This window comes from Ceratotherium simum, chromosome 15 (genome assembly GCF_057802395.1).
Source record: "Ceratotherium simum simum isolate JZ-2026a chromosome 15, ASM5780239v1, whole genome shotgun sequence".
Classification (NCBI taxonomy): domain Eukaryota; kingdom Metazoa; phylum Chordata; class Mammalia; order Perissodactyla; family Rhinocerotidae; genus Ceratotherium; species Ceratotherium simum.
In genome coordinates this window covers 52,949,828-52,974,526 of record NC_141914.1, presented here as the reverse complement: position 1 = coordinate 52,974,526, position 24,699 = coordinate 52,949,828, and the positions used below count along the sequence as shown (strand labels likewise).

Sequence of the window (24,699 nt, the reverse complement as noted above, 5' to 3'; positions counted from 1 at the left end):
TTTCAGTAGTCAAGGTTCAGTTACACCACAGTTTAGACAACTCCCCAGAAACAATGTTCATTGTTAACGCTGCTCCAGGAGCACAATTCCTTTGATGAGCTCTAAGAGATTGGTAACAATACCTCCTAAAGGGCGAGGTTGCTAGGTAACAGCTTGTTTCCTTGGTCAAGGTGTGTACATGGAAGACCCCCCCAAAGAGGCTGCAGATTCTTGGTGGACAGCTCTCATATCCCCTCCTGGGAACATGATGAAAAATGTCCTCAGAAAAATAGCTTTATGAAGGCCAGAGGAACTTTATGCACCAGCAAGACATGTCTGAAAGGTAAGAAAACAAAATAATATATGCAACCTTAGTCATTATTTGAGAGAAAACAAACTTAGATAGGGTTACCAGGTTAAATTTCATTTAAAAATGTAAAGTCATGCAGTCTGTGTTACTGATGACAGTTGCTTTGGGAAAGAAGCAAACCCTATGGCCACCTTCTCCCACAATACCATGCAACTAGTTGCAAATGCAATGCAATTGATCATTGTCTTAACAGAGAGAGATGGGCTTACTGTTTTAGTAATGGTATGTCTCTAGATCCATAGGGCTCTTTAAGAGATCATGTGTGAATTTCAGGGGAAAAATAGACAAGATAGCAAAAAGGAAATATTTATTAGTTAGTATCTATTAGTTATTCATTAATATTAGTTAATATCTTTAGTTAAGTTTAAATAAAATTACTACCACAAAAATAGGACTTTTAGTAGCTCAATAAAGCCAAACATTAGATTAAATAAGAGGCCAAGACCCAATCCTTGTTTCCTCATTCCTAAATTTCATAGTCATTTCATAAATGTTTCTCAAAGCATGCTGATAATTAGACAATATACAATTAGAGGGTTTGCAAGTTTCGTGAATTTTTTTGTCTTTATATTGGTGTATAACTTGGCTCTCATCTTTTAAAAAGTGAGATTTGCACCCTCAGTTTTCAAGATTAAATAAATTGTGATTTCATGAGTGTACGAAACTTATTTATAAGGTCTACTTATTGCCTATAGTTAAGAGAGGCATCATGCTTACATAGGGGTTTAGAGGCCGAAGAAGTTCTATTACAGAAGTTTTATTTTTGTTGGCAAGCTGTGTACATCTCAAGCAGTGTCTAGATATTATGTTGATTTAATGTTAAAAACCATGTTATAATTTTGAGAAATGGGCATGTGAAACAATAGTTTTTAAGTGGGTAGAAGTTCTGTGAAAAATTATAAACTTTGCTTTTCCCCACTTGCTAACATGCTTTAATGTTACCAAACCACTCTACCAAGAGGAGGTTTATACGCGAGCTCTGTATAAAATGATCTTTATGATCAGTATTATTATTTTTAAACTCATAAATCTTTATAAAATTATTTTAGAGACACTGTAAAAAGTGATGCCCAAGCTACAACTTAAACTTTAATCTTCAAAATTTGAAGGATAAAGGACAGAAAGTGGTGGTAGGGAGGAGGGACAGAGGGAAGAAAGAAAAGAAAAGAATTTATCTTAATGCCAGTATTTGTTCAATCACATTTCTGCACATCATGAAACAAGAGTCTTATTCATACTACTTTCCTCATATACAGTCAATTTCATTTGGGATCTTATAGTTTTGTCTCTGTTCACAAGATTGACCTCAATCACATATTATCTTTTAGTGTCTATATTTTTCTTCTCTTGTAGTGTTGTATGTGGTCGAATTTTCAAAGTGGTAACAACGCAGGGAGTAGTAAAACATTCCTCAAGTATTGGAAACCTTCTAAGTAGCAGCTATATATGTGTTTATAATAAAGTTCTGAAAATTTCTAACCATAATCTTGTAGAGGGAACATAGAGGTAGCTCAGTCTCTCTCTCTTCATTGTTTCTGGTGTTTGAATACATCTTTGCTTCTACAAATGTCAGTGAACCCACTAATCGTTACTGAAGTTTACAAGCTTCCCCTCTAGAGTTTGATAGATATTTGTTCTTTTACTTTTGTTGTACCTTAATCTGGGGACCTATTTGTGTTTGTAAGAATGTGCATGAGGCAGGAGCAACAGGGACATGCCAAATTTATAAAAATACAAGGTCACATAAAATTAAAATCTGATTCATTCAGATAGAAGTAGAGAAATGACAATTCCAGTTGTATTTTTTTCAAAATTATAATTTTTATATATGGCTTTAGAATCAACAATCTAAATAATTTAAGATAAATCTATTAAAATCCTAGGCTTTGGGTACTGAAATATTTTTGGAATATCTGTAAAACACATAGTTTTTCAGAATAGTTCTGAAAGGGAGCAGATTATGCCACCCCAAAATATGCTACTTTGGCATATTGACTATTTTGAATTAAAGTTACTTAAGAAACAGCCAATGCAAGAAGGACACACCCTTCTTTGTCCCCCTGAAAGCAGGAAATAAATCTCCCTGTGAAAGGAATCCTCCCTGTACCTGGAGGGTAGAAGGCACCCTATCACTAGAGATAGGGAATTTAGGGCAGAGAAGGCTGTATAAACAAACCTTGTTACTTCCTCACTAATTTACTACTCCAAGCTCCAACTTCTTTGTCTTGTCAATTCTTCATAAATTCATTGTTTCTTTGTCTAAAAGGTATAAGAGCTGCTTGCTTTGGTCATTTCTCTGAGTCTCATATTTTTATGGGCTCCCATACATACAAAATTAAATTTGTTTTTCTCCTGCTGAGCTGTCTTATGTCAATTTAATTATCAGACCAGCCAAAGAACCTAGAGGGGAAGAAGGGAAAAGTTTTCTGCCCCTACAGTTTATTGGTATATTATTATTAACTCAATTTGTAAGTTTAGTTCCAGGAACTTAATTTAGAGCCACGAGAAATTTTAAAACCTGGCATACCTAATTTGCCATTTCAGAAACAAACACATTATCATATCAAATTTCTTCCTGATTTTATGAGAACTCCATTCAGAGTACTTTCTACTATGTCATGACTATCTCTAGTATGTAAAGAGCACAGTCATTTCTACTTTTCAAAGGAATAAAATATAGACAGAGGACAAGGATTCTGGATTTTAAAATATAAGAATGGTCAAAGAAATCAAAGAGTCTGGATTGATATCTCATTTCACCCAAATTTAATGCTCTAGAGTCCACGGTAATTTTCTTCTAGCCCAAACCTCAGAAGTGCCCGGCTTTAGCAGGATCCCACAAGATTTGAGAACCTAGCTCAATATTTTTGGGGAGAGGAAGAGCGTTTGAGGACTTGAAGTGCCCTTTGCTAACTGAAAAATGAAATTTAGCTTCTTTCCCAAATATAAAGCTCTCATGATGCAACACTGAATATAAATGGAATGTTTAGAAATTGAGTCATATGCAATACAATTTTGACAACCCTAGGTGTCTGAAAGGAGTCCCTGGCCTTCTGTGGTGCGAGCCCAACATGGCCTCCTTCAACTCAAGAGCACAGCTTCACCTCGGAAACGAGACCACCTGCCGCCTCCTCCTTCACTCGCCCTACAAAGTTTCATAATCAACAACTTGACATTGTAATTAAACAGATAGCACCCATTGCAGACGACAATTTATGAGGCTTACAAATTCGTGATTGTAAAGGACGTTCAATCCTGTGATGAAAGGTGCTCATGAATTGATGTTATATTATTGTTGTTTTTCATCCAGCAGTCTCAGCTCACCTGATTCCTTTTGTTGGCCATTCTACACTTTTTTAAACCAAGAATAGATGGCCAATTCAGATAATGCCACCTATTTTAAAGACACTATAAATCCCTGCTGACGAATGCTGTACAGTTTTAGCCACGGCACCTGCTCTGTGACAGCTTTATATTAGAGCGTTAATAATATTAATTCCTCTTTCATAGGAGTTTAGATTTGTAATTTATGATAACTGTTTGTTCACCGCAGGCAGAAAGATTAAAAACAAGTAAACCAATATACCAACTAAACTGCGTGTGTCTGGTTTCATTTTCTTTTGGGGAGGGGAGAGGAGGTAGGAGAGGGTTTTACAAACATCTTGATTTTATCAGGAATAGTGTTCTTATAGGTTCTACTGCTGAAAGCATAACTTTTGTTTTCAGTAAATAATAACTGCTCAGATTTACATGTTCTATTAACTAGTGCAATTATTTATATATAGTTAAGTGGAGCAATCGGAATAAGAAAAATCAATACTAATGATTTTCCTTAATAACAATGGCACCCTAATAATGATACAGCTTTACAGTTATTCAAAGAATCACAGTAGCTTATCTAAATCTGATTTGAGTCCAAGTGGTTAAGAACCCTTGGTCATTTGCTTGTGTGGCTTTGGCAAGTGATGCCCCTCTCTGTGCCTGTTTCCTCATCTATAAAATCAAAATAATGTTACCTACTTTATTAGGTGATTGCAATGACTAAATGAATGGATCCATGTAAAGTTCTTAGTATAGTGCCTAGCACATAGCGAGTGCACAATAAACATTAACTATAAAATTATTCTATAAGTAATAGTGGTAGTTGTCATGATAGCAGTAATGTTACAAAACAAAACACAACAGAAAGCCCTCTCAGTCAGGCAGAGTCCATGTCATCTTCTGAATATTAAAAATAAGGAACTGCCCATCAGAGATGCCAAGTGCCTGGCCCAAGGTCACAGCCCTAGCTGTTCCTCAGATTCCTAGCACTCACAGGGCTTGGGATTTTGACTCAGTGATGTGCACATTAAGGCAGTTATAGATGGAGTAGGAGTTGGGTATATAACCTGGAAGATGCCCTATTTTTTTCTTTTCTTTTTAAAACTAAAGGATCAGAAATTATCTTATTTTGCTGATATTTCTCCCAAAAAAGCAGACTGAAGAAAATTCCACATGGAATTTAAGACAGAAGAAACAGAACACAGATGTTGGAGTGCCCCAAAGGTTTTTACCCCAAGATCCCAGCACACTGCCCTTCACCACAGCATCAGGGGTAATATGAGAATGTGGGGAGGAGTCCCGACTTTGGGGCCTACAAAAAGATTTCACACTGACAATCGGACTCATCATCTACCGGTTAGAATCTTCTCAGATAACCATACCTGAAACTCTTGACCAATCTTCAAATCATTCTGGAAGAAAAAAAAACACAAAAAATCAGAGAGACAGAGAGAGAGATGGTGGGGATGTTAGTTGCCTATTCACTTCTGTTACCAAGGTTTTAATTACCTTCGATTACTGATAAATGTCTAGTAGTAATCAGGGTAATGGCATAAAGAGGTCTTCTAGTTTAAACCCCAAAATCATCTAATATAAACTAAGATGATGAGATGATTTTCAGTTGCTTTTAAACTGAATTTCACCTTGAAGCTGTTGTACTTCGTCTCATAGCACTACTCAAGAAAAGTATAGTAAAAAACCAATGTACTGGATCTTTCTTATCAGATCTTTTCATTAAGTGAACTTATTTTATACCCTGTGCCCTGCTTTGGGAGTTTATATAAGCAAAATAAGATCATTTCTCATACACTAGATTAAAAACAAGACAGTGGGAGGCTGTCTGGTTTTTCTGTTAACTCAGCCTCTCACTGTGTAACCATCACTGGAGTCTAGAATCACAAGAACCAGTCACTGAAGAAAGATTCAGCCATGTTCATTATCCTTACTTTCCTGATTTCATTTTGGTGGAAAATGGCTAACATACTTTAACAAAGACAAAGGAACCAGAAGAGTCAAACTTCCATCCTCTGTTCATCCCCTGATGTACTATTCCACTTTTCCCCAATTTCTTCTCCCTGATTGTTGGTCAAAACTCCAGTCATAGATACCAGGATTTACCTGCTTCAAGAATAATACATTTCAGGGGCTGGCCCGGAGGCTTAGTGGTTAAGTGCTCACGCTCTGCTACTGGCGGCCTGGGTTCAGATCCCAGGCACGCACCGACGCACCGCTTCTCTGGCCATGCTGAGGCCGCGTCCCACATACAGCAACTAGAAGGATGTGCAACTATGACATACAACTATCTACTGGGGCTTTGGGGAAGAAAAAGGAGGAGGACTGGCAATAGATGTTAGCTCAGAGCCAATCTTCCTCAGCAAAAAGAGGAAGATTAGCACGGATGTTAGCTCAGGGCTGATCTCCCTCATAAAAAAAAAAAAAAAAAAAAAAAGAATAATACATTTCACACAATTTAATGTTGTTCCTCTAATGTTTACTAAGTTATTTCTATGGCAAGATACTCTTCGGTAATTTCAAGAAACTAAAGCCAAACTGTTAAAGAATTGCTCAAATGGGAAAGATATGAGAGGCATATATTTTCTGACTTTTTCACATAATTAAGACCAAATTCTTTATTTTTTAATTAGTGGCAGATGGAGGAATAATTTTCTCCTTGATAATAGTGCATAGTTGTTTTATTTTTTTAATGGCATGATAATGCTATTTTTAGAATATAATATAATGGCTATGCTTTTCTACTCTACCAGCTCAGTTAATAAATGAAAAATGAAAGACATTTCTATATTGTATTTCATGAAGGCGACCTCAGTATTCGAGAGATGTGTAGTTTCTTGTAAGCAAAATTGCTACAGAGGCATAATAACTGTGCCATAAAATATAGAATGCTTGTCTTGAAGATTCTTGGAGCCTGAAAAATGATCTATCAAGAGTAAAAAGAGGCCAGAAATAAAGAGAGATATGATTTTTAGTTTTATTTAACATGTAAAAGCATTATTAGATATTATTTTTAAATTGGCTTAAAATAATGCACAGCACCAATTACAGAAAGAGAAACTTATAACCAGTGCGGAGGAGAAAGGGAAAAGTGTACAAATAACAGTGAATAATACACCGGAGAATTAGTATAGGAGAGCAGAAAAGATGTTTTGTGTCTCAGTGATCTGAAAATGGGAATACGTAGAGAGAACTGGACTATTGATAAGTGAAATGGTTGAGTAGTATTTCAAAGTGAGTAAAATTGATTAAAGAATCTGACTTTTTAAAATGTTTGCCAGCGATTTGAGGAATTATAAGAGATTTGGGGAAAATTTCAGGGAAAATTGAAGACCCAGGTTAATGGGGAGACCAGTAGGGAGTTTAGAGAAGCAAGTTTGTGCCAAATCCTGTGCTGCAGCGCCACTAGGAGTGAGATGCCGATAGGAGGACCCACCGCCTCCTCGTGTGTTATAAGCTGTGTGTGTCTGTGTGGACCGTTAGATTCACTTTTCTAAGACACGCAGTCTACGTAGACATCCTTACCTTTGGGGAGAATTTGTCTTAAGTGACTATTAGCCATAAAAATGGGCTTAGGACTATGACAAAATTTAAAAGTCCGTCTGAGATCTAGGCCAACTCCTTCCCTTATCTCTCCTCTAAATGGAAAAATCGGTGCTTATAATTTGTTGTTATTGTGGTTTTATACAAAGGTATTTACGTTTAAAGATTTTAAAAGAGGTACACAAACACTTGAAGCATTTCCTTTCACTCAGCTCCTCAGGTCGAAACACAAGCTGTCAGGAGATCTGTCCATCCACTTCATCATACTTCTCCAATCTGAGTGAGTCACACACTTGGTCGGCTCTGTCAAGGAACAGAACATTTCATCCCTGTCCAGATTCTGGAATATCATCCCTGGTAAATATTTTTAATTTGCCTTTTACCTAATGGTAAGTTTATAAAATGTACTTTATCTTATATTTAACATGTTTTAATAAGGGTATAAACTTCTTCAATCTACTCTTGTAATTGGCAAAATGAAAGGTTGGTCCTCTCTGTCCCAACTCAGAGAGGAAATGGAAAGAACCTGGGGTGGAGGAAGGAAAACAAAAGAGGAGATGAGTAGAAAGATAATGACCACAAAAACAAAAATCCCTTCCTTTTCCCCACTGAATTCAAATTCTGTCTCTAGTCTAAGATTTATTTCCTTTCTTTCTGGAATGTCCTTTGTCCAGAAGATAAAATTTTCTCCTCCCAAATTCACCACTTCCAAGACTTTTCTCTAATTCATCTAATTGGAATCACACGTGCTTTTTCCTCTTTTCCTTTGTGGAAATTAATAAAAGAAATCTTAAATAAATTGGAGTCAGGAAGGCCTCTAGGGGACCCTCCTGCAGCCTATCACACATCCTCAATTACACCAACCAGAAGGGATAGATGTTTGCATCTTGGACAGGAAGTAAAATTACTTTACTGCTGAAAGAAGATGTCTGTCCCCCCCCCCCCAGAAAGAGCCCAGCCAATGAGAAACTCTGCAGCTCAGCCAATGAGAAACCATTGCCACTGAACTGTTCCTTTCCCCCAGTGGACTTTCATTTAGAACAGCCCCTCCCTACTCCCCCTTTTTCTCTATAAAAGCAGCTCCCCTCCTATGTTTTCTGATTTGCCTATCATTTACCATAGCATGCACACCCCAAATTGCAATTTTTTGGCTATTCCCAAATAAACTCATTTTGAGATTCAATAACAGGTAAATTTGCTTTTTAAGTTGTCACTTTCATTCATAATTGTTCCACTAAACCCTCTGGATCAAGATGACTTGAATTCATATGTCTGCCTCTCAAATTATAGAAAATATAGAAAATGAGTTTTTCAAGCACAAATGCCATATTTTGTTTAACTTTGTGTCCCCAGTCCTGAGAGAGTGTCTGACATATAGCAGGCGTACAATACATATTTTTGAATAAATGAATAAAATGAAATGAAGCATACCAGCTACAAAAATATTTGTTGAACCAATGAATTAATCAATTGGTCCATCAGAATTAAAAAAGGAAAAAGAACAGAGTAAGACACAGGTAATTCACTATTCCTTTCCCTCCTGCAGTCACATGACTGCAGCACATTGACAGCCTCACACGAATATAACCAAATGCAATGGCTCATTTTCCTACAATGTCAGAAATCCCAAAATCAACCACTTAACTCCTTTAAAAAGCAAACAAACCAGTTTTTGTGCAAAATTAGATGTCAGTTGAAAATGGAAACTTTCTTGTCAAATACAGCTTTAATGTATATTCTTTTTTTCCCAGCAAGAGCCTTATAAAATAGTACAAATAGGCAATGGAGTGTGGCAGCTTCAGAGAATTTAACTTCTAAGAAATTTTTATCCTATGATAGAAGTGAGAAAAATTCCAAAAGCACATAACAGGTTGGGAAAGAAGCTTCCATAAACCTATAACCTGAACAACCGAGAATAGGCCAGGGACTACATTCCTCAACATCAAAATGTATTTGTGCTTCGTGGTTTTTTAAAGACTTGTTCTAAAGAATGAGTCAATTCCTTGAAAGCATATTAGCAAATTCTCAGATTATCTCAAACAATTTCTCAAGCGTTAATTAACTTTTTAATGTTGCTGTTAATAGAGAGCTTTTGTTACTTGTTCTATTTTTAAATGAAGATATTGAGATATTTACTGGAACAATCAAGGTCATTCAGTCAGTAAATAATGAAGATAAAAGATCAAAGCAAAATGATTGTTAAAAAGCCACCTCTTCCCAATTTATTTTGAGGCAGGCTTTTCTAAATTCTGCTTCACAAGATGCACTAGTCCCACAAGCTGCTCCAAGAATACAAGGTTCTATGGTTTAAAAGTCCAAGAAAACACTTTGTAGTATAGACTCACAATATATATTAGTATACTAAGGGCTCTGAGAAGTCCTCTAGTAAAGAGAAATGTTTAACTTGATTTAATCCAGAGCCTCATGTTCGTATTAGTCACACAAATTTACAGATCAAGCAAAGCATAAGCCGTGTGAAATGCTGCTCTGTGAGACAAATGCAATTGTTCCAAATACTTTAATGACATTTCTTTAAATCAAATATTCTGGGTGTGTTAGTATATGTGTATAACACTGGCTAACAGAAGAATGAATCTATGGTGTGTGTATTTTGCTTAATATTCTTTTCTGAGTAATATACCTTTTTTGTTTATGTTAAAAACATAAACAAAAGTGTTTTGAAACACAAGTTTTGTTTGAAACTATCATACACTATATAAGATATCAGGAATTTTGATTGACTACAACCTCAATAATAGTAAACAATATAGAAGTGCCCCAATTGCGATTTTGGCACATATTCTGGTCAGTAATATACTGTCCAGGGCAAGGAAGGTGACCAGACCTGAAATATTTCATTCAATACTGGCTACACATTTTAAGAGCAATGTCAATAAACTGGAATCTTCCCAAGGAGAACCACATGTTCTTCCTGGATATTTAATAATTTGTAAACCATGATCTGTGAGTAATAATTGTATGACTTAGGAAGAAGAAGACAACTGTCATCAAACACTTAAAATAGTCCCATGTGGAGGGATTCTTCTGGGTAGCCTCAAAATGCAGAACTTTGACAATTGAGCAAGTTAGAGGGATTTGGGGGCCCATATAATGAAGAGCCTTTAACAATTAGAACTGTTCCAAAATGGAATGAGATTCCTCATGAGATAATAAATATTAAAGGACACTTGATCAGAAATATCATAAAGTGGATTCATGAATGAGTACATATATTTGTTTCTGCTCTCATTTCCCATCAAACATAAATCAGTTGGAGGTGTTGGAGATGCAAATCTGAATAAGATTACATAATTCAGATTGGACTAAGATAACTTCTACGACCACACCATTAGATACTTGGAGTTCAGTTTGGCTGAATGTTTGGCATGGATTTGCCTTACTTTTACACATGAAAGTAAATGAATTATATATTGCCAGATGATCTCTCTCTTCTCTCTTGTTTTCAAGCTTCCATCAGATTCTTTTAAGTACCTCATTTGGCTCAACGTAGAACAACATGGCATTCAAGGAAGTCAACTGCGTTGCCCAAGAGTAAGAGAAGGTAAAAGAACAAATGTGTGTCTTCTTTATGTACATGGTCTGAGTAGATTTTTTAGTGGATTAAAAGACATTACTTGGGGAAAAAAAGATATTACTTGGAGGTAGAAAAATTTCCTTTTCCAAGACCACAGAATTATTAATATAGTGAAGCCACCTTTAAAAGCATATTCTTATATCTGATTATATAAATAATAAATGTTCAGTATTAAATGTTGGAAAAATAGAAAAATCTGTAATTAAACTATCTAGAAATGGCCACTGTGACTTTTATTTCCATTTAGTCTTGTTTTGAAAAGCACATATATATATATATATTTCCTTTAGCTTACAATTTTGTTTCTTGAGTTTTTTCACTTATCTTGATATTGTGAGCATTTCTTCCATGTTATTAAACATTATCCAAAACATGTTTTTTAAAGGTTGCATATCTTTCCATCGTATGGATATTATTAAATTTATTTAACTAACGATCTTTGTTGGAAATTTATTTTGTTTACTGTATTTCATGATTATGAAAAACACTGTCACATAGATGGATATTTTTAACCTGATTTAATTCTACATTGGGTTTTAAAACATCAAAAGAGAATCTGAATAAACCAGGAAGTCTCATTTTATATTTTCACTAAGAATTTTTAATTTGGTAGAATAACCAATGTTTTACTACTCTTTTTTCATCCTATCAGATTTTACAGGTGTGCTAGTATGACGGTATGAAGAATTGTAACCTGCAGCCCATGATATATATGACATTTGATTTCTATAAGTAGCTTTCATAATTATAAATTATGTAAGAACAGGGACCATGCATTTCTCATTTCCCTTTTGCCTCCCCCATAAGCTGATGAAATAATATTAGACATAATTCCTGCTACAGTGAGTAGTCTTTATAAAACATCAAATATCTTGGCTATCTTCCATCTGTATTTGCAGACTTGCAGTTATATTGTATACTGTACAATGAAACATTGATTTAGAAAAAGTTGCTTTGGATATATTCATCTGCCCATTTCCCCCTCTCAGTTGCATGACTTTACCCACACAATGCCTGTCTTCTTTCACTCAAATTCAGTTGACAAATAAAGGAAGGTTAAAACAGCATCATTTTCTGAAACTGAGTAAAATAGCTTCTTCTGTTTTAACTGTCAGCTCTATTTGCAGCTAAGTGCTGACGCCTATTTTTAAAACATTAGCAGATAGTGCTACTGGGGTAAATCCGAGTTCTTCTTTGTGGACCTTAGAGAGAATATATTTCAAAGAGTAGAAATTATGGGGAATTAGGAAGGCAGGAGACCGGAGGCAGTGGAGGCCATGTGTGTCCCACGTGTAAGGAGTTCATCAGGAAGGAAGAGAGGGTTACATCCAGGGCTAAAGTGGGCAGGGTTCAGTTGGTTCTTAAACTTTAGTGTGTGGACAAATTACCTGGAGGTGTGTGAAAATGCAGAGTCCCTACTCCCAAACAATCTGATGTCTTTAGTATGGAGTGGGGCCCAGAAATGTGCATTTGTGAAAAATTATCACAGGAAATTCTGTTGCAGATGATCTGAGGGCCGTACTAAGAGAAACACTAGTTTAGGAGGTTTGGGGGGAAGGAGGGAAGGAAGAAATGTGAATAGAAAATGAAAAGACTGATAAAGTAAGGGTGCTGACATTAGGGGGAGTGGTTGATGATTGTGCCACAATGAGGCAAAAAGAAATTGTATTCTGAGCACAGGTGGAGAGTTGAGGTTTAGAGAGAACCGCTAAACTGAAGAAATTGGAGGAGATGGCAGGAGAATATACTGAAAATGAGCGTGTGTGAAGAGAGTCCAGTGGCTTCCCTCCTTCCCTGAATTAAGCAGCCAGGTCATGTGCTGAGGTCGTCACTCAACAAAAGCAATCCCCCATAAGGACCACAGTGCCCATTCATGCAGAGGACGGCATTGCTCTGCAGAGATAAGGCACATTTTCCTTCCATAGATCATTAACAATACCCAATCTCTCTCAGGCGACTAGTCGTAAAAGGAATGGAGCAGATCTAGGGGATGGAAAACATTGGAAAATCCCATCACCTGAAACCATGAAAAAAATAGATATCCCTTGTTCATTGCCTTTAATTTTGTTTAAGTATTTTTGTGTGAGATGGAGAACAAGCACTTTTCAAAAGCAGTCTGATAAGAATTACCCTCCTTCTAGATTAGATCCTGAAACACCCATAAAAACTACTTCAGTTGATCTCAGTTGCCCCAATTGTACATCCAGAAAGAGTTCCTAAGAAAAGGAAGGTTATCTGGTGTGTGTGATAAACAGCAATTTCTCAAGGCTTTGATTGCCACATCAAGACTGACTTAACTCCTCCCAATTAAATGAAGCAAAAGAGCAAATGTTGGCAGAATTCTCTTAAACAATAGATCCTTTCTGTCTGAAAATCCCCCAGCATGATCATTCAATCACTGCTGTCAGGAGTGAGGGGACAAAATACAAGCTCAGAGGTAGCAGGTGAAAGCCAACACCCCGGGGCTGTCAGAGGGGCCAACTGTAGTTCTCAGCTGCTAAGATATATCTTCAATTACCAACCAAGTCTGAATAAAAAAAGAATCCAATTTAATACGACTCCTCACAGTGGAAGTGACCCTTGGCCTCCAACTTCAAAGAAAGCTTTGAAAGCTGCTTTAAAAAGAAATAATTGAAAGAGCAGAAGATTAATACAACTCAAACAATCTAGGGCAGAGTTTAATGACTCTGGGGTATCTATTGCACAAAGAAAGCTACCAAATTTGGGGGGAGGGTTATTAAAGACAATAGAGCCTAAGTTCTCCCCAGTCAATTAGGTGATTGTTCCGGTTTTTCCAGCTCTATGATTTTTAACTACAATCATCCTAATCAATGAAGAAGATAGTTTCCTAATACAAGAAGATTTCATTTGTAAATTGGTTGGGATACTACCACCCTCAGGGTTAGGCGCTCTCCTGGGTGGCAACGGTACAGTTCACCATGAGAGAAGGGCCTGAGAGGGACCTTGGCTTCCACCTGTGCCTGCTGCAAGAACTGATATTTGTGTCAAGATAATGGAATACTGGACTTTTTGTCTTATTGCCTTCCATAAATCCTTCACAAATGGACTCATTATCTCCCATCATAACCCAGACAAACCTGCCACAAAAGCAAAGTTTGTTCCTGATGCCTTCAGTATCCTCTCGTATTCTTTTCACCTTTGAAATGAGGGGAATCACGCATTCCAGAAAAATGGAGTGGGGGAAACGTGTACAAATGGTACCAGACATGGCTCATAGAAATACAATATGTTAGAGTTGGGAGGGAATTGAAATCATTTAGTTTAGGATTGCTATCAGGGGCCTGATTGACATTATACTAGAGTGAAGTTTGCCTGGGGGAACAGGATAGAGTGTAGGGATCTCTGGCAATAAGAAAGCATAAGTTGGTCTGAGATAGTGTTTTAGTATTAAAAAAGTATTAGAAATCAGTATTTTTATAAAACATTATGAACTTCAAACAAACATATTTTCTCACCAAATTCAGCTGATGTTCTCTTCGCCCCTTGATTCTACTTTTCCCTGTATTTTTGCAGACGTGGAAAACTGAAGCTCAGAAAATTAAAATTAGTCATCTGTAGTCACACAATTACTTACCGAAGCTGGGTGCTTCAGACTGGAAACAGGATATCCTTTCCCTAACCCTGGAATTTTTGCGCAAACCCGATTTGGAGGACAATAAGGTTGGAAAATAGTGGGAAATGAGTTTGGAAATGGAGATTGGGATAAGATTGTGGAAAATCTGGCTTGACACACTAGGATTTTCCATCTTTATTTGGGAGGCAATAAGAAGTTTCTGAAATGTTTTGAACACGTGAGTCTTGTGGTAAAAGCTAGCTGTGTGCTAGGAAGGCTGGATGGCAATCTGTATTACTAATATTGAAGGAGAGGACATTGCAAACAAGGAGACCCAAGAGAAGGCAGTTAGTTACTTCCTACAGGTAGGAAGATATGAGGGTCTGGATGTTGAAGAGGAAGGGACAGGTTCTCAAGGGGAAAACTGGTAGGACCAGGTGGCTAACTGAATTGAGAGACAAAAGAGGGTAAGTCAGGAGTGACCTCACATCCCCAAGGAGAAAATTCTAAGATTCAAGTCACTATACTGGTGGTTTTTCTCATTTGCCTGGGCTAGAAATAATTTATATAGAATTAAAAGTTAACTCCTTTTGTCACTGCTCACGCTATTTGGGCATAAGATGGGTCAAATCATGTTTTCCTCAATCCTAATATCCCAGGGAAGTTTAAAACAACCTGCAAAGTATCAAGTGACGATGTCAGTTCTGTCCCCGTAAGCCTACTTCCAGGATCTCACCTTGTGATTTTTGCCTAGGACCCTCCGTAGAAGAGTTGCTCTTCAGGCAGGAGGAGTATACCTTACCACCCCAGAAAAGAGTCACTGAAAAAAATGAATGGGAAACATGGCTACAAGAAAACTGGGCGGACTGCTTCGTGAGAGCTTAAAAAACAGAAAAATGCCTATTTTTCGCTTTAATTAAATTATGGCACTTTTTTTTTGTTTGTTTGTTTAAGAGCAATTACCAGCAAAAATATTAAAACTTGAAGCATCTTTTCAGAGATTTCTCTACAACCAGTGGTATTTGGGCTTCTCCATCTCTTTTTTCACTCGTTCTTCATCATGACATGTTATTTATTTTCTAACCTTTATTTTATCCTGATATTGATGAAATTTATTTGAAAAAGTTTAAAATATTAACTATTCTTAATGAATGAAATTGTTCCTTTCGATAATAAAAAAAAAAGTCAGAGGTTGGACGATAATCCCTATCAATGAGTTTATGATGCAATCTGGAATCCCATGAACAATGCATTAAGCCAAAAGTTTTGATCAGCTGGGGCAGCCAGCCTGGGCTGAACAGAGCTATCTTGGAACAAATCAAACTTTCACCAATGAAGGGTATGAGCTGTGATTTCTTGATGCTAAAAATGACCCAGCTGACTGAGCCACTAGCATTGAAACAGCCCCTGCAGTTAGTCAGCCTGACCACTGCAAAGCCATGGGGCTGCGATTACTCAAGCTTCTAATTCTGCTTTGGACCAAATCACGTTTAGGCAGAGGACTGAAGATTTAACTGGGAAGGATAAGTGTTGGTAGCAATAAAAGAGTAATTGACTTCTTCACAACAAAGTAGGATGCCAATATTTTTGTGCTTCAAAGTGAACAAATCGGGCCGGCCCCGTGGCTTAACGGTTAAGTGCTCGCGCTCCGCTGCTGGCGGCCCGGGTTCGGATCCCGGGCAAGCACCGACGCACCGCTTCTCCGGCCATGCTGAGGCCGCGTCCCATATACAGCAACTAGAATGGATGTGCAACTACGACATACAACTATCTACTGGGGCTTTGGGGGAAAAATAAATAAATAAAATCTTTAAAAAAAAAAAAACAAAGTGAACAAATTGTACGTGAAAATTTTAGGAAGTCTTCCAGAAATGACACTGAGTTTAAATTCTGCTTGTTAGGGTCTCCTGATGCCTTTTTTGCTTCACAGATTGATCTTGTATGTTGCAGAATTATAGAATTAGGGGGTGGGAAGGAACTTCAGAGAGGGTCTGCTATAGACTCCTTCCTTTCAAAAATGGAAGGGAAGTCCAGAAACAGAAATGATTTGCCCAAGGGTACGTAACTTGTTAGTGGAAGATATGAAATGAGAGAATATTGCTTCCCTGCACAATATTTTCTTTTCTTTTTTAAACTAATTTTAAATTATTCATATATAATGGATGGGTACATTCTACTCAAAAATTTAAACAATACATCTATTTATTTAGAGCATTTAAACAGTATACCTAAAACTTTGACCTCCACTCCCAAAGCTCTCTGTAGAGATAATCATTTCAGTGTATATATGCGCTCATTCTTTATAGCTGCCATTTAAACTGTGGATATATTGTAAAGGCCAATGGAGCCCTGCTAATAAATTTTCATGGAAAATTTAATTGACCTTGAGATAACGATACTCTAAGAGAATGGCTAAGAAAACTCATAGAAAACTTAATTGGGAAATAGTGGTCAAAAAAAGCTTCTCTGAGCAGGTGACATTTAATATAGAAATGATAGATAGAATCTTTTATCATTTCTTAAGTTTTATTTCAAAATTAAGATCTTTTATACTTTTGGAAAATGGAACTTAAAGTAGCAAATATCATAATGTTTAATGTCTAAAAATAGTAAGACCTTAATGATCTTTTTAAAGATAGAGACATCTATATTTCCTTAAAAAGAGTAAATTATTTTTCTTCAAATTTTTAAAAAGGAGATTATTGGTTTATTCAGTAATTTTTATTGACAGAAATTGATGGTAAAATTGCAGAAATAAAAAAGGTAAGTTGACTTCCTGGAATAAAGTTTACAAGAGCAATGCTAACACAGAGTGGTTTTAATTTCCTTTACATCAAAGTTGACTGACATTAAAAGTAAAAATAAAATACCCACTATCTTTGAAATATGCCAAGTCATTTTTAGGTATGAATCTTCAGTTACTTTAAAACAATATAATTTTTATCTTTTGAATGATAATATCTTACTCTGAAATTTTTTTTTTCTTTTTTGGCAAGGAAGATTGGCCCTGAGCTAACGTGTGTTGCCAATCTTCCTCTATTTTGTATATGGCAAGCCACCACAGCATGGCTTGATGAGCGGTGTGTCAGTCCACTCCCGGGATTCAAACCTGGGAACCCCGGGCCACCAAAGTGGAGCCCACAAACTTAACCACTGCACCACTAGGCCGGCCCCATTACTTTGAAATTTTTATAAATGTGATTTCTGAGTATTTTCAAGGAGGCTAAAGATAACAAATCATTTAAATCAGTAATTCCCAAACAAAGATTTATCCCCTCACTCTCCACCCCTAGAGAATTTCAGAATGTTTGAGGAGCCTGCCCCCTCTGCCAAGCCCTCCCCAAACCTTGTGTGTAATTCTAATCAGAATCTTCACCTTCTCTATCTTGAGAGTCTCTGCCACACAATTGCATTTGGATGTGTAACTATTTTAGAGGACCAAAAAAAAAAAAAAAAGATGGGAACTACTGATTTAAATAACATATACAACACATTTTTAATTAATAACTATTTTTAAAAGTTGACAAAGAACTTTTTTTTCTTTTTATTTGTTTTTCCCTTCAGAATTTGAACATTTCATTTCAGGATTTGGGGGACCCTTATCAACTTGCAAATTTTAATAGGATTCTTAGAAGACTAATTCGAGGGGAAACTCTCTGGTTAGTGGATAATTCACTGGTGGATTTAAGTGCCATAAGATTGACGAGGCACCTGCTCCCCAGCATGTCCAGTTACTAAGTTAAAGTCAAGTCTTTGCTATTTGACTTGACTAGTTCAGTGTTTGTGACTTGACTAGGTCAATGGTACATGTGACCATTGTCTGTACATATTGACACTCGCCTCATGTGGTCAGGTGTTGAAGGTGGTAGTGCTAAATGATGCCTGGGCAAAGCAAAAAGGGAAACATATATCAAAATGTCACGCTTTAGAGAGAAAAATATCTATTCTTTTCCAAATTAATATTGTTATTATCAATTTTCAGGGGAGTAATTTGTAATCATAGAATCATATTGGCAGAAAAGCTTGCCATGTTCCTTGTGTTGTAAATTGCAAATGCAATTACATTAATATACATTATCATTGTAAGATAGCGATTTTTAGTTAGTCATATTTATTGAGCACCTATGAGGAAGGACTCTACAGGTGGTTGACAAGAGTCTTGGCTTCAGGGTCACATTCTAATGGAGGGTTGGAATTGCCAATCAGAACAGTAACGCAAACAAACTAAATTTTTAAATTATATGGACCACTTGGTCTTCCAAGGATCCCAAACTCCTGATGTTAAAGACAATCTGTCTCTTTGCTCAGGATTACTTGAGCACTCTTTTTGTAGAGAGCTGCCTTCTGCTTCACAAGGCAGACTGGGTAGGTGGAGTGAGTTTTGGTAGCCATCAGAGGGGCAGACAGAGGTCCTCCGGAGATGAAGGAAATGGAGCAGCCATAAGAAGGAGGGGTAGATCCTAGATCAGGTTAAGATACATCCCTCAGCCTGGACAGAGACAGGGCAGCAAAACGAGACCACCACAGCCACACAGGAGGGGAAAACAGTCGGGCAGACAGAGGAGGTGTCAGAAGAGGCCATGTGTCTGGGCATCTTCGGCCACTTTCAAAGCTCCTTTGGAACTGTACACAGACTTGTGTAGCATTTGATTTTACGTATGTTCTTCTTAAACAACAAATTTAAAAATATCTAAATAAAAATTTTCAAAAGAAGTTAATATCACTACCATAAATAAAATATCAGTAGCACTTGGTGTTGATTTATTCTGTTTTTTGATTTTGTTTATGTTTTTGTTTTTTTGCCAGATGCTCTTCTGGGGATAAAAAAGTGATGCATTAGTTATATTTTTCTAATACACATTAAAATAAACATATAACAAAACATTTTTAATAGTCACATAGCATACTTTAGAAACACTGAACTAGAAGATCATTTACTTGGAGTACCTGAACTTGACTTGATCCACATCAGTAAACTTCCAAATCTCTGATATCTTATGTAAAAAGAAAAAAAAAACACACAGTCATTAAAGAAAAGACTTAACTCAGTTTCTGTGTTCTCTAGATGTATTCTTTTGGCCTTTCTTTCTTTAAAAATAGAATATATAATATAAAATTATATAATTGCAATTCGAACTTTACAATTGCTAAATCAATGTATCAAGGGAGAAAAAGATTTGATGCATGAATATCCATAGCCTCCTTCCCTCTGCCCCAGGGCGAAAAAAGCCACACTTGGTTTGCTCTTCTTCTCCTGTAACATCATTTTACTGACTAGGGAACTGAGATGGGGTGAATCTGAGAGGCTGAGAGGTGGTAGGATACACACTGAAAATGAGAGGGCAACCCACAGACAAGCAAAGAACAATTTTCAGAGGAGAACGGAGAGAGGGGCAGGTTCTGGGGAGCTGTTGGGCCAGGTTTTCAATTAGAAATTGTCATAGTACTAAAGTGCTCCTAAAGATGATGCAGAGACTGGAGAAGAGTAGAAAGCAAAAGTTATCAAAGATAAGATTAGGACTGTGTAAAATGTCCATATGGAGAGGGGACGGAAGGAAACAAGGCAAATGAAAATAATAGATGTGGGCCGCCCCGCGGCTTAGCGGCTAAGTGCGCGTGCTCCGCTACTGGCGGCCCGGGTTCGGATCCTGGGCGTGCACCGACGTACCACTTCTCTGGCCATGCTGAGGCCGCGTCCCACATACAGCAACTAGAAGGATGTGCAGCTATGACATACAACTATCTACTGGGACTTTTGGGGAAAAATAAATAAATAAAATTATAAAAAAAAAGAAAATAATAGATGTGAAAAAATTACAATGAAATCTGGGTGGGTTCAAGCTGAATTTTTTTTCTAATGCCACTGTGTGGCAGTCCTTCCTCTAGTTAGCACCATCTTTACCATTAGCAATAATTATTTACCAAGTGTCTTTGTGGGGTACCAGGCCCATAAATAAGTACGCTGTGTTTCCCTCAGGGTATTAAATCCCAACTTATACATAAAGGAATTTTTTCTTAAGGCAAGGTGTCGGTAATAGATTTTGAATTATTTTCTCTATTTGCACAGACTTACACAATTATAGTTTTAAGGCAAAAATATTGAGAAGCATTATCTGTCAGAAAAATGTATTTAACCTAAATGCATAGTACACACTTCTTCTCCTTTTAGTTTTCTTTTATATAAAAAAGGCTTTTTTTCTGATTTAAAATGCTATTTTCTCAATATAGACTTTAAGTACAGAAAAGTAGAAAGAAAGAAAAATAACTTTAATCTCACTACTTAGAGGCAATACTCTTTACGAGTTACCATGTGTCTGTGCATGAACTTTTATATTGCTGAGATTATATACAGCCATTCACTCATTCAGGAGGAATTGAGACTCCTCCATAGACTGAATTCTTTTCTAAATACTGAGGGTATAAATTGGAAAAGAAAATAGATTCCTGTGCTCAACAAGCTTACAGTCTTACATATCCTGCTTATTTTCACTTAATATTTTAATATAAATATTTATTTTACAAACCGCATTTGTAGAAAACATCACCGTCACTCCTTTGAGGGGTTATTTATGGTCTAAGTGAGGCATGCTAGTCCTATGCAAGATTTGGTAGCTAACCATCCTCTTTGGGAGACAAATGACAAGATGTTTATATTTTGTATCCAGCTGCAGAGTTTTAAATATGAACAAAAACCATCTCACATTTTCAAACAATTGCCAAAGATACCTCAGATACAGCATTTATCCTTGGCTGAAAACCACAATGAGACTCTGACTGGGCTCTCCAGTTTACAGGGCACTCCGCTAGAATCCCTTATGCTCAAGAGGAACCTTTGTGAGTTTCACCAAAATTACTGGAAACGGTAAGGCCCCAAGCGCTTGAAGTCCCCTTTTGTGCTTCATTGAATATTATACTTTTAACAGCTGTTCCTCTCTTGCTTAAATTCACTCAGCAAATATATATCGTGTCTACTATGTGTTGAGCATTTCATGCTTCTAATCTTACCTAAAGAACTTTGAAATGATTTTTTTTTGCCTTTTTCTAAATCTTGAATACACTCTCCTCTCATTTAATTTATGATTGCTATACAAATTTTAGGCTCCTCTTGTAATATGACTTGACATATACAAAAATGTTTCATTTTAGACCTTCAAATCCTATGCATTTTCTTTCACAATGTTTAATATATATTATGTCTTCTTAAAAATTTCTAAATACAGATTCCTATCAAGATCCATGTGACGATCTTATAAATTGTGTATTCTCTGGTTTTATTTTCACTCCTCTGGGCCACAGGGGCACAATTAAGTGAATACGAAGAAGTAATTGATTCAATCTACTCTAGTGGTTGAAAGAGCTTGAAAACTTGCCAAGAATAAACCATTTTTATTCCTTTGTCACTACTGGGAACATTCCTGATGATAATGGAATCTAAACAACCTTAGAGTGAGCATCAAGTAATATGCCCACCTATATATCTCCGGCTAATTTCCCAGTACCACTATTAGCATACTTATGGGAATTAAAGGGATACAAACAATTGAGTTCTAGAATGTGTATTTGCCCCCATATGACCACAAGTCATCTTATCTCTCAGTTTGAATGTGTCATACAAAGGCTTAGATCATCTCTAGATTCCATTCCTGTTCTGTGATTATAGTCCTTTCATGTACATCCAATTTCAATAACATAGTCCTCACTACCATCCTTTCTCACACTGCTGTTTTCCCATGACAGCAACTATATTCCAGAGGCCTATGTGATGCTAGACTCTTCAACTGCTGATGTGCCATGAAAAATTGTCAAAATAAAAATTCTAATCTCTGTTGTTCCTCTATAAATCTCATTACTGCACTTGTCTCCCCTGTGACTGTAGTCTGAAAGCAAAATTTCATGCTCCGTGAGAATAAATTCTTAAATTGCTTTTACATAACAGTGAAATGTAGCAGCACAGTCGCTTTAATATTGAACTAATATTTAAACATAATAATATTTTGAAGTTTAAAATTATATTTCCTGCAGTCAGAGGAGGTTTAGCTGGACATTTCAACATCATTCATAAAAAAAGCACATTTCTAGTCATAAAGATAATTTATTAATGTTATATTTCAGTTTTGTTAATTTATATGTGGGATTTGTAAAACATTTTGGTCCCAACTCAGTCACTTGCCTCCCTTCAAAGAATGCCTACAACAATGGTAGCAAGATTAATTGTCTGAAATCTGATATGCCCTGAGGTCTCACTATAAATCTGTCCTCAAATTCATGATGTGGTACAGAGTTATGTGGGAATGAAGGATATAATGAGGTCCTTCTATTTTCGTAGTATTAACTCTATTGGATTGAGTCCAAGTTTGGTATATACTGACATTCAAGCTATAACAAACCAGGTTGTATTGACTTAGGTAGTACAGGGTTACTTTACAAAAAAACGTGGTCCTTTTCAAGTATGAGGAAAGGATTTAAAGTGTCCACTCCTGCTGAGGAACTAAGCTGAAGCCCCAAACTGATCCAAATTTGGGTTCAGTTACCTAGCCAAAAATCCACACTTGAAGGATTGTAACAGCTTTCATTTTGGCACTGGGTAACTTTGTGAGAGGATTTGGGCCGGACCTTAAATGACACTTTACATCATGATCAGAATTATTTAAGTGTAAGCTCTTCTAGATCATTGTCACCTAGACTTGTGACAGTCTTTCCCTTCCTCCTTTGTTTCGGATCTTCCAATAAAAAGACAGCACAGTTCAAAAGAGAAAGGACTTAATGATAGAGCTAATAGTGTAAGTTCCAGTAGATAGAGGGCCACCTTGCTTCGTGGGACACCCAGAGACAAACCCTTCTACCATTCTTCAGAAGTCAATGTGATCTTAGTTCACCATAGTTGACTTTTTAAAAAGAAGTAATGGCTAGGAGTTCCTGCCAGCTAAGTTTGAACATTGGAGCCGGAAGACTTAGATTTAATCTTTGCTCTGTCACCTACAGGCTTTACGATCTCAGATAAGTTATTTAAAATGGGTGATAAAAACTAATTTAGAGTTGTTGTGAGGATTAAATGAGATAATGTGCAGAAAGCATTTAGTGCTAAGAAAATCGGGCAGCCAATGGGAGCTTTCAAGGAGGTCGGTGCCCTCATCAGTTGACATGGCATGTCTGCTGAGAGGTTTCAGTCTCTTCCATCCTGGGCAAATCCCAGTGCCCATACATTTCCTCCGGCCTGAGCGCCCAGAATTCCCAGACATAGAAACACTGTCCATTTGAAAGAAAATTCTGCTTTATAACACTGCTAGCTATATGACTACTGTTTAACTCAGTTGATATGAAGGACCCCTTCCTCAACCTGGAAGTGACTGTCTAAATTTGAAATGTGAGCTTCAAAAATGCTCTCTCAAGAGAAAATAACTCAGCACAATATTATTTTTCATCCCCTCTCTTATACTTTTCAGCCAAAATTCTTCCTTAACTATCACTAAACAACATGGGCTTGCTTTACTTTCTCTTTTTTCTTATAATTTTTAAATTTATAATGTGCACATATATCATGATCTCATTCTTTCTCTCACGGTTAGTTGGCTAAACCCACTCATTGATTTTGTTTTCCTTTATAGGACTTTGTAAAAACTGGAATGAAATTCTCTTATAAAAACAGACTGTATGCAGTCCGACTTCTCTGATCAATACTTACAGTCTGCTGCACTATCTAGTAGCTCCCTGCGAGGGCAGGCTACAGCAGGGTCATCAGACCAGTGAACATGAACAGTATTTTATTGTAACCCCATTTCAAAGATAAGGAAAACAGAATAAAGTAATACCCACTCATATTTCTTGTAACAATAGTCAAAGTCCACATATTTATAAAGAGAGTAAGTGAAATACAATGCTTTTGTTCCATGTGGTTACTTTTTTTTTTTAATTTTTGCTTTAGAGTGTTCTCCTGTTTGCCAAACTTAAAAATGCTGGATGGGATCCTGAAGCTACCAGAAGATTCTTCACCTCCAGAAACCAATATTTTTTCAAAAATATGTGTCGTATCCTAATGCAATCTGTATAGAAAGAAAGCAATCACCAATGTCTCTAAAACTTAATAAACACAAGAAATGCATGACTAAATATTGCTGTTTATTTAAACCTTTCCTTTAAACCAGTGATCTCCAGTTTTTTAAAATTTTATACTCCTATCAGTAAATAATCTTTGAGCACATGCATATAATTATTAATTTTTATTTAGAAATTGTGTACATAAAATACAGGATAAATATATAATGTATATTTCAAAACATTAAAAAGTAGAGATCTTTAAATGATGGC

The 24,699-nt window shown here is 36.6% G+C and overlaps 1 protein-coding gene across 1 annotated transcript; it reads left to right on the top strand.

The window, feature by feature from the left end:
- Positions 1-311: 311 nt before the first annotated feature.
- LOC101391151 (uncharacterized) lies at positions 312-24,428 on the top strand. The gene is given in 8 exon segments (XM_087439413.1): positions 312-322; positions 7,375-7,582; positions 10,694-10,787; positions 15,149-15,267; positions 17,959-18,101; positions 21,060-21,094; positions 21,097-21,256; positions 24,317-24,428. Coding segments are annotated over 8 exon segments (882 nt in total).
- Positions 24,429-24,699: the final 271 nt, after the last annotated feature.